General features: G+C 47.6%; 1 protein-coding gene across 1 annotated transcript; it reads right to left on the bottom strand.

The window, feature by feature from the left end:
- Positions 1–1988: 1988 nt before the first annotated feature.
- On the bottom strand, positions 1989–16061 carry hey2 (hes-related family bHLH transcription factor with YRPW motif 2). The gene is made up of 6 exons (XM_078275150.1): positions 15455–16061; positions 15135–15344; positions 12446–12524; positions 11417–11500; positions 7795–7876; positions 1989–4263 (listed from the first exon to the last, which is right to left on the bottom strand). Exons 2-6 carry the CDS (start codon positions 15218–15220, stop codon positions 3599–3601), a joined length of 996 nt encoding a protein of 331 aa, XP_078131276.1. The 5' UTR covers positions 15221–15344; positions 15455–16061; the 3' UTR covers positions 1989–3598.
- Positions 16062–16265: the final 204 nt, after the last annotated feature.

The raw sequence follows: 16265 nt of genomic DNA, 5'->3' as shown, positions 1-16265 counted from the left end.
AAAGGCACACACGGAATCAGAGAGAGTTGTGACGGTGAATTCAACGACAGTAAACCACAGATAAGAAGAGGAAAGCTTTTAGTTTAACCACCATCGTCGTCGTTATGATGTTAATCTTCATCCCAGTTTGCACACAGCCCTGTGTGAGACTGTACTGGTGTTGCAGGTCAGCAGGTTCTTTTTGTTTACAAAAGGTTAGTTTAGTTGCAGTGAAATCAGTGAAATGATTATCTCAGAGGCAGACTTTGGTTCATCGCTGTTTGTCCCATAGTCTCTTTGGTTTTACTACTGTTCTTTACTAAGGGATTAGTGTTTTAGCCAGTGGTGTAGTCTACGTGATCCGCAGGTATGCGCAGTATACCTACTAAGAAAGCTCCAGGATCTCCATATCCCCTCTTAAAAATGCCCAATGACACGCAACAACATACTTTCCATTATATTTTTGATATATTTTGAATTGTCATCTGTGTTTTTCTTCTTCACATATACTAAATAAAGGTATTTCTACTGTAAATTGGTGCATAAAAGTGTATCCGAAGACAGGAAATGAAGGTAGAAGGGCAGAAAAGGCAGATTTTGGCCAATATACACAGTACAGTATACCCACTACAATACATTAGACTACACCACTGGTTTTAGGAACCTTGCTGTGTTGTTTATTCATAGGCGTAGATTTCAGGGGAGATGCAGGATGCAGGGGGTATGTTGTGCCCCCCCCACCCTAACCCTAATATTTAGAAGAGGTAGATTTGTGCCCCCTTAAAAAAATATCAAAGACAACCCACTCCCTAAAAGAGGTAACGGTAACTGTCCAGGGGGCTCAAAACATGTTCGCAGGGCTTTAGATCAACTCTTTGGATCACCAGCCAACATGGCTAGTAGATTTTTAAAGATACCAGCCAAACAGATTCTCCACTAGCCACGTTTAGTTTTTACTAACTTTAATTTCAGCTAATACAGTTTGTTCCGCGCCGCTCTCCGCCATTTGTCCTCTCCGTTTCAGCGTAGCTCAAAATCGCTAGGCACGTAGCCAACGTACAAGCAGTGCTTCCAGATAAGGAATATGTTTCCAAGCCAAACACACCTAGCCTCGTGAGACCGTCCTGATCTGGCGAGCTCCAGTTTTCCACTCGCAGATCAGTCTGGCATCTTGAGACAGAGAACATTTGGAGCCGTTCGCCAAACGACCGACCAATCAGCATTGGTTTTGAGGCGGGTTTAGGTGTGACGCAACGAGAAGCGACTGTTCAGTCTGAACAACATGGCGGCTTCCACGGATGAGATGAGCGTAGCTATCGCGCAGGTTTGATCTGAAATAGAAAGTATTCCTTCATTGAAAGAAGAGCAAAAAAACAGCACTGGAGGAAAAGATGTTGTTGCTCTTCTCCCGACTGGTTTCAGCAAGAGTTTGATATATCGTTGATCTGATTGGTTGATTTGGCCCGTCCATCACCAACATAGGTGGTGATAGACAGATGGTTTATCCAATCAGCTGACCAGTATTTTCACCCCTTTCCAAAATGGGTCAAACAACACAGGACTTTCCCCCAGGAGACCAGGGTTCATGTCCCGTCAGTTAAATGTATGTCCCGTCCCAGAGCATCAGAAAGTGACGCCAAGAGTCCCGACCGACTAAAGGAGACTTTTTGCGTCAATAACAAACGCCCAAAGACACCTGACCAAGCGTCACTTTCTGATGCGATGGGAGGGAGAATGTGTTGCATTATCGCTTATTTCCCCTCATGTCGTGCAGCCCTACTTTTGACTTTGAACTCGGGACTGAAACACATGAATACATATTTTTTTACATCCGTCCCTATCCCTCTTCCGTAACAGAACCAGTTCCTTAAAGCTTAACTCCCGCCAAAATGCAACCTAGGGTCTTTTTGTGAATGTACCCGAGTCAAACTTTCGTTTAAAAGCATATTTAGGACGGAAACGCCACTTTTAAGATGGACCGTATTCTGGTTTTTGGGTCAAATGGCCTTTTGAATGGGAGAGCTAGGGGCGCTACGATGCTAGCCTCAAAATATCTATGTTTAAACCACTAAGAAGGCTCGACACAACATGAGACTTTGCTCCAAGTATCACCAGGGACTCTACACCTTAACTACACCGGTGACCAAGATATCCTAAATCTGTGGCTCCTTGTTTTGATATCGACTAGTTTTGACTGCTGAGGTGGTAGCAGCCGGAAACAACAACAGCTACGGTGAGTTGTTCAAAACCTTTCTTTTAGTAAACTCTGGGAACACAACCAATGTAGTCAGTGCTGTGGTTAAGGTGTAGAGTCCCTGGTGATACTTGGAGCAAAGTCTCATGTTGTGTCGAGCCTTCTTAGTGGTTTAAACATAGATATTTTGAGGCTAGCATCGTAGCGTCCCTAGCTCTCCCATTCAAAAGGCCATTTGACCCAAAAACCAGAATACGGTCCATCTTAAAAGTGGCGTTTCCGTCCTAAATATGCTTTTAAATGAAAGTTTGACTCAGGTACTTTCACAAAAAGACACTAGGTTGCATTTTGGCGAGAGTTACTTTAACGCTTTAACCCGTGTGTTGTCTTCCCGTCGACCATGACCTCGTTGTCCATCCAGGTCAAAAGTGAAATTTTTGGTGCTTTTTTCAGCATTTTTGGCTCATTTTTTTTTAATGCTTTTGACACTTTTTAAAACGTTTTTGTCACTTTTTCAACATTTGTTTTAAATTCATGGTCAATGAACCTAATTTATATGACATTAAACCTAATTGTTTTGAGTTAAAAAGGCAGAAATGAATGAAATTATTTTGACTAATAGTTAAGATCAGAGGATGTTGAGTGGCTCACAGACTGGTTTATGTCGAAGTTTAGTCAGAATACTGTATGGGTTTCATACAACGTACATCCATGTTATATTTGGGCATTTTGGTTGTTAAGAAACCCATATTTCTGATATAAAAAACTTTGAAAACGGGTCAAATTTGACCTGACTACAACCCTCTTAAGGCCTCTTTACAGTCGCCGCACCCGACCTGTCGCGCACCAATGTGACGTCAAAATGACGTAGATCTTGCTGGCGTGCCAGGATTTAAAGTGCGCGTCCAGAGGTCGTGCACCACTCCATTTTTTTCCAGCGACGTGCGACAAAGCGGAAACAGGAAGCACGGACGAGTTTGAGGACAACGTGATGCCAGGACTCTCAGAGTGACTGCAGGTCTCTCTTGTAAACTTCCTGGGTTAAGATGAGTTATTTTATGGTGAATGAAAGGCTTGATCCCACCAAGTAGCTCATCCAATCAAATGGAAGCATTGACGTCAATGCTGCTGCCAGTTCTGCCGTTGTTTACCTTTTCCTTCTTCTTCTAGTCTGTAGAAATAGCAACGTCGGCAGCCTTTCCTCATTAGCGCCACCTCTGTTCAGGAGAAGACTGCAACTAGTGTCGCGACCACCACGCGCGAGTATAAACAGTTACGGCGCTCCCATGACGTCACACTGGTGCGTGACAGGTCGGGTACGGCGAGTATACCGGACGCATTAAGTGAGGGTTATAAGTAATTAGTTGGCTGGTGATAAAAAAGTGTTTTTCAGGCTGTTAAAACAGTTTGAGGGTTAGTCAGCGGTCAGAAAGCTCCGACCTCAGTTCCCCACGGTCTGTAGGGCTTACTGCTACTGCTGCGAGGAGTCTGGGCGGTGGAGGAGGAGGAAGAGGAAGAGGAAGAAGAGATGGGAGGACTGGTGGTGGTGGTGGTAGCGGAGGAGGGGAAGGAGGCCGGAGGCAGCATGGGGAATCCTCCGTGGAGGGCGATGGGAAACGACGCCGAGAGGGAGAGGAGGGAGGCGGAGAGAGGGGTGTGGGCGGAGGAGGAGGAGGAGGAGGAGGAGGAGGAGGAAGTGGTGGAGTCTGCGTGGCTGCGCTGGGATGCCTCCACCAGCCTCTGGGGGGCTCCGCCTCCCGCGATGTCTGGAGCAACGCACAGCCCGCTCAGTCCGTATCCCGGAGGCCGGAACGCCCAGTGGTGGGGGTGGAAGGGGTGAGATAACGGGTGAGGCTGCTGCTGGAGGGGGTGGTGGTGGTGGTGGGGGTGGGGGGAGTAGGAGGTGATGGCGAGGGCGGCGGCGTCGCGCTGCGAGGAGCAGGAAGCGAGGTGGGACAGGAGGCGGGAGCGCAGGGGGTCGCTGGAGTCCAGGCCCTCCGCGGCGCTCAGGTAACGGGAAACCTCCGTCACACACTCCCGGAAACCCAGAGACAGGAAGTCCAGCGCCAGAGCGTGGGCGTCAAAATAACCTGCAGAGAGAGCGAGAGAGAGGGAGAGAGAGGGAGGGAGGAAAGGATGATTTAATGCAATACTTCAAAGGACTTCAGTTTGAGTCTGCATAGTCTCGCTTTGCCAGACCCTCCTCCTAAGCTCCGGACGGAGCCACGGTGCCTCTGCTAAATAGCCTCTGGAAGGTACTTGTCCTGGTGGAACATGTGTACGTTTAAAAGTTGTTTTAGTCGTGCAACAGAAACCTCAGATTGGACAGATAGTCTAGCTAGCTGTCTGGATTTACCCTGCAGAGATCTGTCTCTGTTCACTGTCTATGGTCTCGGTCTGTGCCAATGGTCTCTGTTCACTGTCTATGGTCTCGGTCTGTGCCACTGGTCTCTGTTCACTGTCTATGGTCTCGGTCTGTGCCACTGGTCTCTGTTCACTGTCTATGGTCTCGGTCTGTGACACTGGTCTCTGTTCACTGGCTATGGTCTCGGTCTGTGCCACTGGTCTCTGTTCACTGGCTATGGTCTCGGTCTGTGCTACTGGTTTCTGTTCACTGTCTATGGTCTCGGTCTGTGCCACTGGTCTCTGTTCACTGTCTATGGTCTCGGTCTGTGCCACTGGTCTCTGTTCACTGTCTATGGTCTCGGTCTGTGCCACTGGTCTCTGTTCACTGGCTATGGTCTCGGTCTGTGCCACTGGTCTCTGTTCACTGTCTATGGTCTCGGTCTGTGCCACTGGTCTCTGTTCACTGTCTATGGTCTCGGTCTGTGCCACTGGTCTCTGTTCACTGGCTATGGTCTCGGTCTGTGCCACTGGTCTCTGTTCACTGTCTATGGTCTCGGTCTGTGCCACTGGTCTCTGTTCACTGTCTATGGTCTCGGTCTGTGCCACTGGTCTGGTTCACTGCCTATGGTCTCGGTCTGTGCCACTGGTCTCTGTTCACTGTCTATGGTCTCGGTCTGTGCCACTGGTCTCTGTTCACTGCCTATGGTCTCGGTCTGTGCCACTGGTCTCTGTTCACTGGCTATGGTCTCGGTCTGTGCCACTGGTCTCTGTTCACTGCCTATGGTCTCGGTCTGTGCCACTGGTCTCGGTTCACTGCCTATGGTCTCGGTCTGTGCCACTGGTCTCTGTTCACTGTCTATGGTCTCGGTCTGTGCCACTGGTCTCTGTTCACTGGCTATGGTCTCGGTCTGTGCCACTGGTCTCTGTTCACTGGCTATGGTCTCGGTCTGTGCCACTGGTCTCTGTTCACTGGCTATGGTCTCGGTCTGTGCCACTGGTCTCTGTTCACTGGCTATGGTCTCGGTCTGTGCCACTGGTTTCTGTTCACTGTCTATGGTCTCGGTCTGTGCCACTGGTCTCTGTTCACTGGCTATGGTCTCGGTCTGTGCCACTGGTCTCTGTTCACTGGCTATGGTCTCGGTCTGTGCCACTGGTCTCTGTTCACTGGCTATGGTCTCGGTCTGTGCCACTGGTGTTGCAAAATATAGCTTTTGGTCTCGACCGAGTCCATGTGTCTTTATTATGTGTATAATTATATTGGAGGGAAAGTGAAACACAGCTTGGACGGGGATGCTGTTCGGCTTTTCACAAGTTTAGACAGCTAGCTAAGCCGACGTTTGTTAACGTTAGCGCAACAGCGTTAGCCTAGACTGCTAGCTAGGTAAATATTACGACTGCCTTCGGAGTTTCCTTTATCTGCATCCACGTTGTCAACATAAGATATGTTGCGTTAGTGCTCCTTTTGTACCATCATTTTATTGAATGAAATGTTAAGCTTCACTCCTACGAGATGGGTGGGTTAGCCTGTATGTATGCTAGCGGAATAAGCTAACGTTGCGTAACCAGCCAGCAACTTCGGCAATCGGCAGTAGTTTCGGTGAGCTAACCACGACAGTATTGTCGCCTACAATCAACCTCTGCTGCTAAAAGCAGTCAAAGCAGTGATGTTTGAAATAGAGACGCTTGTGGATGTGTTAGCTGTCGTGGTTAGCTCGCCGAAACTACTGCCGAAGCTGCTGGCTGGCTACGCAACGTTAGCTAATTCCGCTAGCATATGCACAGGCTAACTATAGCCAGTTAGCTTTGTGTGTAACGTAACAAACATCCACCCATCTCATAGGAGCAAAGCTTAACATTTCATTCAATCAAATGATGGTACAAAAGGAGCACTAACGCCACAGGTCTTAAGTTGACAACGTGGACGCAGATATAGGAAACTCGTCGTAATATTTACCTAGCTGTCTAGGCTAACGCTGTTGCGCTAACATTAGCAAAACGTCGGCATAGCGTTAGCTAGCTGTCTAAACTTGTGAAAAGCCGAACAGCACCCCCATCCAAGTAATAAATAAACACTAGGCAAATATGTTGTTACTGGAGCTAGTAGGCTACCATCAAAACGTGCGATATCTAATCGAAAATGTATTATTTGTTTACGACGTCGGGGGATTTCACAGGTGGGACTGACTGGCAAGTTAGCCCATAGCTAGCATGATGCCTTCTATTTCTAGATCTAGCTAGCATTTTTTTCAAATACGCCACACTTTCGCCGCATAAATTGCAGATTTCCGCGCAAAATACGCGGGGCTTGCATGATTTCATAATCCCCGCATTGTCATTGCAAAAAAGTCCCGTATATCTTAGCAGAAAGATGAAAAATGTTGCGTTTACTTCACACGAGAGCATCCGTTTCCCCCTGCTGCCATGAGAACGTTATGAAGTGACGTAATTACGCAACGTGAACGTCATCGAAAAGCTGCAAACCCCGCGATGAAGCCACGATGACGCCACAGTTTTTGCAAGTTCTCGCAATTTCATCGCATACAATTGCATAAATATCCCACATATTCCATCACATTTATTAAGAAAACGTGACACATAATTAAGGATTTTAGCCCAAAACAATCACAAAAAAATGTTTCTGGAAGAAACTCAGTAGTTTTGGTGTCTGAACCTAACCAAACTGGGACCGTTTCACACCGTTAACGTGACTGTTACCTTCTCTGGTTTCAGTATTAGGACAGATAACGCTCCTGTGGGTCGGTTTAGGGGGGTGGGGGGACAAACGGCCGATATGGTCGTATGGTTTGGAGGTCTTGTTGGATTATAATAGTGCAACATTCTGCTTCATTGTGTTGAGATAAAGAAACAACAAGAAAATGTTGAGATACAGAAACTGTCCTTTTTATAAAAGCCTCGAAACATTTGCAGACTGCTGCTGCTAAAACCCAAACAAACGCTGCAGAGAGACGGCCTGTGAATGCAGGCGATACTGACCTCGCCCCCCCTCCCCCCTCCCTCACACGTCTGCCCCCCCGCTGGCTTTATGTAAGCAAACAGCGCTGCTCAGGGTCAAGTGGTGCTTTTATCCCTGCAGCGCTTTCCCATGGACTCACCACCTCCCTCTGACACACACACACAGAGACACACACACACACACACACACACACACACACACACACACACACACACAGACACAGACGCAAACTGTTCAAAGGGGGAACATTATTGAAAAACTCTTGAGAACCACTGACGTAGAGAGTACGTTATGTGGTTACCTTTCCCTCCAGTGGCCTGCAGCACCTTCAGATGGTCCACAGTCATCTGCAGAATCTCGGCCTTCTCCAGTTTAGCTGAGCCCTGATGAAAACAAACTGATGTTAAGTTAAAGCAAGAAGCACCTGAACCTGTCCAACAGCAGCTCTTCGTCGTGAGGGTTACAGCCGACGGAGGCTGCTTTCACACCTCCGCAGTGTTTGGTCCGTTTTAACCGAACCCTGGACGTTTTGAAAGCAGGGCTGTAGTCAAGTCCACCGTTGTCACGTGACACGCAAGCTCCAAATCACTTCAACTAGTAACTAATCACCCCTGCACCACCTAGGCTATACATAAGAAGCAGTGGTGTAGTCTACGTGATATGCAGGTATATGGAGTATACCCACTAGGAAAGGTCAAGGATTTCAGTTATTACACTTACAAAGACGCAAGGATACCGTTACGTCACGATGATTGTTTTGTGAGAGAACTTTCACACTTACGTTTTCTCCCCGTCTGTGTTGCGAGGCGCCTTGGAACAACAACACAGTCGCTTGTAAGTAAGCCCGCCCCTGAAGCTATACTGCCGCTTCCGATGACACCGCAGCAGACGTTAACGTTACAGAAACTACAGAAAATGAGCCAGATGAGGCTGATGCTTTACACAGTAACGTTACAAAAAACCTACGGGGTTGTCGCTCTGGGACACGTCGCTCTGGGACAGGCGAGTCTAATGCAGGGAGGGAAAGAAATTACAGTATACTCATTACAAAAAACTAGACTACGCCACTGATAAGAAGCTACTCCTTTTATTTCTGTGGCTTATTCGGTTGCATGTTTTCATTCAAAAGGATCTTTACACACATTATCAGAGCTGAATATCTGATGACTGCAGTGTTGTATTTCATGTAGTCTTGATTTGGGCGTTTTCAATGCTCATTTACATTTAAAAGGGTTGTTAATTGTAGCACACCATAGTCAACTTTATTCAAATAAAACCGAGTAAAATGTAATTTTCCACCAAAACAGCGGCTAGTGAAGATGCTGAGTGGCGAGTAGCTTTTGGAAAACCACTCGCCACAGTGGCTGGTGAGCAAAAAAGTGAATGTCAAGCCCTGCTTGTGATAAATAAAGCTATTAAAGTGTTCTCAGTTCTGCTGCTTTCAGTATTCTGTTAAAATACAACAACGGTTACATTTAAACGTGCAGTTTTCTACTGAAATGTTGTTTCAACTGACACAAAAACTCCCTGCCTTTTGCCATCCATCTTCGTCCGCTTATCCGGTGTCGGGTCGCGGGGGTAGCAGCTCCAGCAGGGGACCCCAAACTTCCCTTTCCTGAGCCACATTAACCAGCTCTGACTGGGGGATCCCGAGGCGTTCCCAGGCCAGGTTAGAGATATAATCCCTCCACCTAGTCCTGGGTCTCCCCCGAGACCTCCTCCCAGCTGGACGTGCCTGGAACACCTCCCTAGGGAGGCGCCCAGGGGGCATCCTTACCAGATGCCCGAACCACCTCAACTGGCTCCTTTCGACGCGAAGGAGCAGCGGCTCTACTCCGAGCTCCTCACGGATAACTGAGCTTCTCACCCTATCTCTAAGGGAGACGCCAGCCCCCCTCCTGAGGAAACCCATTTCGGCCGCTTGTACCCTGGATCTCGTTCTTTCGGTCATGACCTGCCTTTTGCGATTTGTTTATATTCAACCAGTTCTCTCATATCTCGAAGACGATGACAAAACTATTTATTGTGCAGCCCTAGCTCGCACCACTTTGGTTGAGAGATACTGACTTAGGCTACATTAATATTGCTGCATTTTGGTTTAAAAAGGAATATCTTCTGCTACGTTTCCCCCCTCTCATTCCCCCTGCTCTGGTGTTTCCCCCTCTCATTCCCCCTGCTCTGGTGTTTCCCCCTCTCATTCCCCCTGCTCTGGTGTTTCCCCCTCTCATTCCCCCTGCTCTGGTGTTTCCCCCTCTCATTCCCCCTGCTCTGGTGTTTCCCCCTCTCATTCCCCCTGCTCTGGCGTTTCCCCCTCTCATTCCCCCTGCTCTGGTGTTTCCCCCTCTCATTTCTCCCCCTCTCATTCCCCCTGCTCTGGTGTTTTCCCCCTCTCATTCCCCCTGCTCTGGTGTTTCCCTCCTCTCATTCCTCCCCCTCTCATTCCCCCTGCTCTGGCGTTTCCCCCTCTCATTCCCCCTGCTCTGGTGTTTCCCCCTCTCATTCCTCCCCCTCTCATTCCCCCTGCTCTGGTGTTTTCCCCCTCTCATTCCCCCTGCTCTGGTGTTTCCCTCCTCTCATTCCTCCCCCTCTCATTCCCCCTGCTCTGGTGTTTTCCCCCTCTCATTCCCCCTGCTCTGGTGTTTCCCTCCTCTCATTCCCCCCTGCTCTGGTGTTCCCCCCTCTCATTCCCCCTGCTCTGGTGTTTCCCCCTCTCATTCCCCCTGCTCTGGTGTTTCCTCCTCTCATTCCCCCCTGCTCTGGCGTTTCCCCCTCTCATTCCCCCCTGCTCTGGTGTTTCCCCCTCTCATTCCTCCCCCTCTCATTCCCCCTGCTCTGGTGTTTCCCCCTCTCATTCCCCCCTCTCATTCCCCCTGCTCTGGTGTTTCCCCCTCTCATTCCCCCCTGCTCTGGTGTTTCCCCCCTCTCATTCCCCCTGCTCTGGCGTTTCCCCTCTCATTCCCCCTGCTCTGGTGTTTCCCCCTCTCATTCCCCCCTGCTCTGGTGTTTCCCCCTCTCATTCCCCCCTCTCATTCCCCCCTGCTCTAGCGTTTCCCCCTCTCATTCCCCCCTGCTCTGGTGTTTCCCCCCCTCTCATTCCCCCTCTCATTCCCCCCTGCTCTGGTGTTTCCCCCTCTCATTCCCCCCTGCTCTGGTGTTTCCCCCTCTCCTCATGTCCCCCCTCTCATTCCCCCTGCTCTGGTGTTTCCCCCTCTCATTCCCCCTGCTCTGGCGTTTCCCCCTCTCATTCCCCCCTGCTCTGGTGTTTCCCCTCTCATTCCTCCCCCTCTCATTCCCCCCTGCTCTGGCGTTTCCCCCTCTCATTCCCCCCTGCTCTGGTGTTTCCCCCTCTCCTCCCCTCTCACCCCCTGCTCTGGTGTTTCCCCCTCTCATTCCCTGCTCTGCTCTCATTCCCCCTGCTCTGGTGTTTCCCCCCTCTCATTCCCCCTTGCTCTGGTGTTTCCCCCTCTCATTCCCCCTGCTCTGGTGTTTCCCCCTCTCATTCCCCCCTGCTCTGGTGTTTCCCCCCTCTCATTCCCCCCTGCTCTGGTGTTTCCCCCTCTCGTTCCCCCTGCTCTGGTGTTTCCCCTCTCATTCCCCCTGCTCTGGCGTTTCCCCCTCTCATTCCCCCTGCTCTGGTGTTTCCAGAGGGAGGTCTCACTGTGTAGCTAAAAGACCTGAACACAGGGTGAAAAGAGGAGCTGCAGCAATATGCAGTACAACAAATTGAAATTTGAAAATTAAACCACATAAACCTATTCTGGTACAACCTCAAAATACTATTATGAAACTGAAAAATGAGCATAATATGAGCACTTTAACGCTTTAAAACCAAAACGTAGCGATGTAAATGTAGCCTTAAAGGAGAGAATTGGTTCTGTTTGGATCCTGATGAAGCTCATGTGGTTCTACAGAAAGAAACTCACCTGCTTCTCGAACGCCGTGGGGACGAGCTTCCGTAACTCCGACAGACTGTTGTTGATTCTGTCTCTGCGTCTCTTCTCGATAATCTGACCAACAAAAAAAAGAACAAAAACACAATCAAAACCTCAAACTGTCTCTGAACAGTCTGAACTGTCTCTTACGTATTCAAACACTCATAGGGCCCGGCGCAGCGCAAAGCCCGACGCAAGTGTCTTTGCTAGTTTAAGACCGACGCAGTTGTCAGTTTCCCGTCCAGCGCCCACGTCGTTTAAATAACAAATGCACCTGCGCCCATCTGTGGCCCATGGGCGTGCTGGTCTTACAGGGAGGTGTGTTCAGGTGCATTCTGGGCGTGCTGGTCTTACAGGGAGGTGTGTTCAGGTGCATTCTGGGCGTGCTGGTCTTACAGGGAGGTGTGTTCAGGTGCATTCTGGGCGTGCTGGTCTTACAGGGAGGTGTGTTCAGGTGCATTCTGGGCGTGCTGGTCTTACAGGGAGGTGTGTTCAGGTGCATTCTTGGCGTATTGCTATCTTGAGGCAGTGGGAAGTGATGGCACCATTGACCAACAAAAACCTGGTCTAAAGTCAATAACGCAGCATTTCATTGTTATTTTAACAGAGCATTAGTAAAATGCTCCTAGGCTCGTGCACAGCACGTGCACACTATGCTTGTTACACACACAGGGACGCACAGCAGCACACACACATGCAGAAGATTACAAATACAAATATTACGGTGCAAATCCTCCATCATAACAGCAATGCTCCAAGGTCCAAACGCGCCTGGCTTTTAAAGGGAATGGGAGATGATCTCTGATTGGTTGATTGCATGTTACGCCCAAAACACACCTCTGATTAATGAAGACACTAAGAACAACCCTTTTGAACCATGCACCCGGCACACGGACCCTTTTTCCCGCCGTCAAACTAGCAAAAGTGGATTTGGACACTCCCTAAACGCACCTGCACCAGGCGCTTCACGCCCTGACCTCAGATCGTTAAAATAGGACCCTATGCTGATAATATCTTTACCCCTCTGCGCTTTTTCCTCGCCATCACTTGAGTGGTGGTTGTCGGTGATCCGCATCCCATAAAGGACGTCTTCATGTGTCTGAAAAACCAAAACAACAAGTGAATCAATTCACTAAATAACCACATTTGACCTTAAACTGTAAAACGTGCTTAGTTGTTTCAACTTAAAATAAGGAGTGAAGTAGTAGCATGAATTATTTTGAGTCGTAACAACTCTTTCTGGATTGTGCGGCCAACGTAACGATAATAGTTGAGGGTCCAAAAAATAATGTGTCCCTCCAACTAATTCCCAAGTTTTTATAACAACTATTATCAACTGGCAACCTTCAATTAAAAGAGTCAGAACAACGCAATGTTTGAAGTCCCTTGGACTTGTTGAGAAGCAGAGTATAGTAGTATAACAGAGTATTTTCACACTGTGGTATTTCTTTTAACAACATGAAAACTTCTTTAACCGGTGTTTTCCATCTGCGTGTTGAATGCTACGTTTACACGTGGCCGGCTTTTATTCATAAACGGACATTTCAACCTCTCCGTTTTCAAAAATAACATCGTGCACAGCTGTCAGTTTTCAGATAAGTCTTCGTTTACATGTACCCGTGTATATATATATATATGCCGTTAATGCCTGTCGAGAGCACGCCAAACCTGTAGGTGGCGGTGTAACAAGAAGCTCAAGCCCATGTTAGCCAATCAGAATCCCGAAAATAGCAACAACAGCAACGACTCACTTCCTCTCTCTTCTCTTCCTCGCTTCCTCGGCTGCCTAGACCTCCGTTTGTCTCAGTTTACATGCAAACGTGCAAACGACGATTTCCAAAATCTCCACTCTGGCCGCAGTTTTTTTTAGAAAGACTCGTTTTCAGAGGCTAATTCTCCGTTTGCGTGTAAACGAAGAGCACAAACGAAGGGAAATGTCTCCGTTTTTCTAAATAACCACGTACGTGTAAACGGGGTACAAAAGATCTTCTTTGGAGGTTGTTGAAATGGGATTGTGGGAAATGTAGGACATGCAGGGAGTCAATAATCGGTATCGATGCAAAGAAGCCAGGTTTAGGGATTAAAATACTTCACAAAATAACATTAATATTGAACATATTGTCTCAGGTTGGAGTTAAAAGCAGCAGTCTCACTTGTAACTGTCTTCTGAACACTAGACCTGTATTCACTTTCAGACACGTTAGGTTCGTTTAGCTCCTTTCTGACACATTCAATATGTTCCACCACGTAAAGTGTCCATTTTGAAATGACCACACACAGGTGTTTTCAGTTAATATGTCTGATTGGGTGTGTTCAGACTGATTAAGTGACATCATCCTGAGTTTCTTGTTAGCTCTGTTGACAAATGACACCTTCATCATTCTTATTTGCTAGAACAGATATGGGACGTAATCAATTCCCATCTGAGCTCCGGCCCCCCAACCTAAGCAGAGGTCTAATCTGCCAGAAAATCACAAAAAACACAACAGCTCTGTGGCTGTTCCAACCCGTTCTCACTCCCAACTCGTAAAATACGGACGCTTGGGCAGTGGCTCTCAGCGTCAGATACCGACCCAAACATCACCTTCTCAACTTTTATGCTGGACTCAGTAAACGTTGCTTAACTTGAAACCATCGTCTCAGCTTGATCCTGTTCATGAGTGGTCAAGAACAGAACCAGAAAGTGCAGTTTAGTAATCCCTCTCCCTGCCAGTGTGCAGTGTGAATACATAAAAAACATTGTGTTGTGGCCGGTTAGCTCAGTTGGTAGAGCGGGTGCACATACGTAGAGGAGGTTTATTCCTCGACGCAGAAGGTCCAGCGTTCGAGTCCGACCTGTGATGGTTTTCCTGCATGTCTTACCCCCTCTCTCTCCCCTTTCATGTCTCAGCTTTCCTATCCATTAAAGGCGGAAATGCCCAAAAAATTATCTTTAAAAAAAAACATTGTGTTCAATTGGTTTTTTTTTACCCAGACATTTAAAAAAAATAAAAAAACATTTTAAAGCTTCAATTGCAATACCGTAATACCGTGAAACCGTGATATTTTTCCTGAAGATTATCATATGCATAGGCACTAGAGTTCAGATCGGGCCACATTTTTCTGTCCCACCCGCGTCTGACAAAGCAGTAACTGAGCCCGGGCCGAGCCCGACACGCATTAAGATATTTCTGTCCGAGCCCAGCCCGCATTCGACAGAGCAGTAACCGAGCCCGGCCCGAGCCCTACACGATAAGATATTAAGATATTTCTGTCTGAGCCAGACACAGTTAAAATCTCATTTTTTTCTCATATTAACGACACATGTACGTTTCTTTGTGTGGAAAGCTTTCATTAAGCAACTGTAGGAAGGCTTTCGGAAATGTCAACAGATGAGCGTATCAGCATCACAAGCGCACGTTAATAAGCTGTTTAATTTAAAATGTTAAATGCCTTATCGCCCTACCCGAACCGAACATCATTTATAATATCTGTCCGAACCCGCTCGGTTCGGGTATCCATCCTCTAGGCACGCCAACCAATATTTTGCTTTGCGTAGGTTGTAACATTTTGTAAACCAGACTCTTGTTACAACTAACCCAGACTGTTGTCGCCATGAACTAGCCTAATTTACAGCTAACAGCTAAAACATTAGCACTAACTATCCTGCATAAAATACATCCATAAAGACACACAATAAACGAAATAGGCATTTCCCTCCCTCACTCACCCTGGAGAAATGCTTTCTCTGCCCACATCGATGGTCTCCTCCGCGTCACTTTCTGCCGAGCTGCTGTCCTCGCACGGCCGCTTCATGGTGCATGGACGGCGGGGAGAATGCCTGCCTCTCCCCCGGGGAGGTGTGGAGGTTTTATTAAAGTAAAAAAATAAAAAGTTTCTTCCCGTCTAAATAGAAAAAGAGACACCTTTTCTCGATCCCCTGTGATATATTTTAGGGAATAAATGAATTAATAAATAAATGCCACTACAGGAGTGAATGGATTGAAATGCGGTCTGTCACTCAATATTGATCGAAAGGGAGTAGCCTACCTTCAGGGAGGTTTTAAGGATTTTACGGAAGTCCTGGAGTGAAATTAAACTATTTTAAACCACCATAAAGGCTCTGTTGAGGAACACTGATGAGTTATATGGTTTAACAGGAATGCTATCAGAGATTTAGAGAGATGTTTCTGTGCGTTTAATCCAAGAGATGATGAAAAAGTTTCAGTTTAGTTTCCTTCCTTCTCGCAAAATTGTGAAAAATGAATGATCCCTCCCAAAAATAAGTCAAAAACTATTTCCAAAAAAAGTGTCAGCAAACGTAGAAAGTGGTGAATACGTCTTAAAAACTTTTCAGTTTGAAATCTTTTTCTCCGGAGCTTTCTAGGAGTTCAGCGGTGTGTGTCCGGTAAATAGTCCGAGGCAGGTGGCTCGTGTGTCGGCTGCAGACTGGACTTGTGACCGGTGTGTTCTCCTCCTCCTCCTCCTCCTCCTCCGTCTCTGCTGGAGCTTTCCCACGGAGCCTGGGACACACACACACACACACACACACACACACACACACACACACACACACACACACACACACACACACACACACACACACACACACAATTTGAGATTGGAAGTCTCGGCAGGGCTGGTCCTCCTTTCTCCTGATAATATACCGCCTGTCTGGTTCAGACTGCGTGTGTGGGAATGAGGCCACTTCTTACAGTCAAAAAATAGTCATTATATAAGGCTGAACACATCCAGTATTTCAACTCTAGGCCTACTCTGTTCTATTAAACTCAACTTGAACTGATTTATTATGATTATCTTCAATTAACAGCTCTAATCTACCCTCTTAAAACACCCCCCT

The sequence above is a fragment of the Sander vitreus genome, chromosome 18, assembly GCF_031162955.1.
Source record: "Sander vitreus isolate 19-12246 chromosome 18, sanVit1, whole genome shotgun sequence".
Taxonomy (NCBI): domain Eukaryota; kingdom Metazoa; phylum Chordata; class Actinopteri; order Perciformes; family Percidae; genus Sander; species Sander vitreus.
The sequence above is the reverse complement of the archived record's forward strand: the minus strand, read 5'-3'. Positions and strand labels throughout refer to the sequence as shown.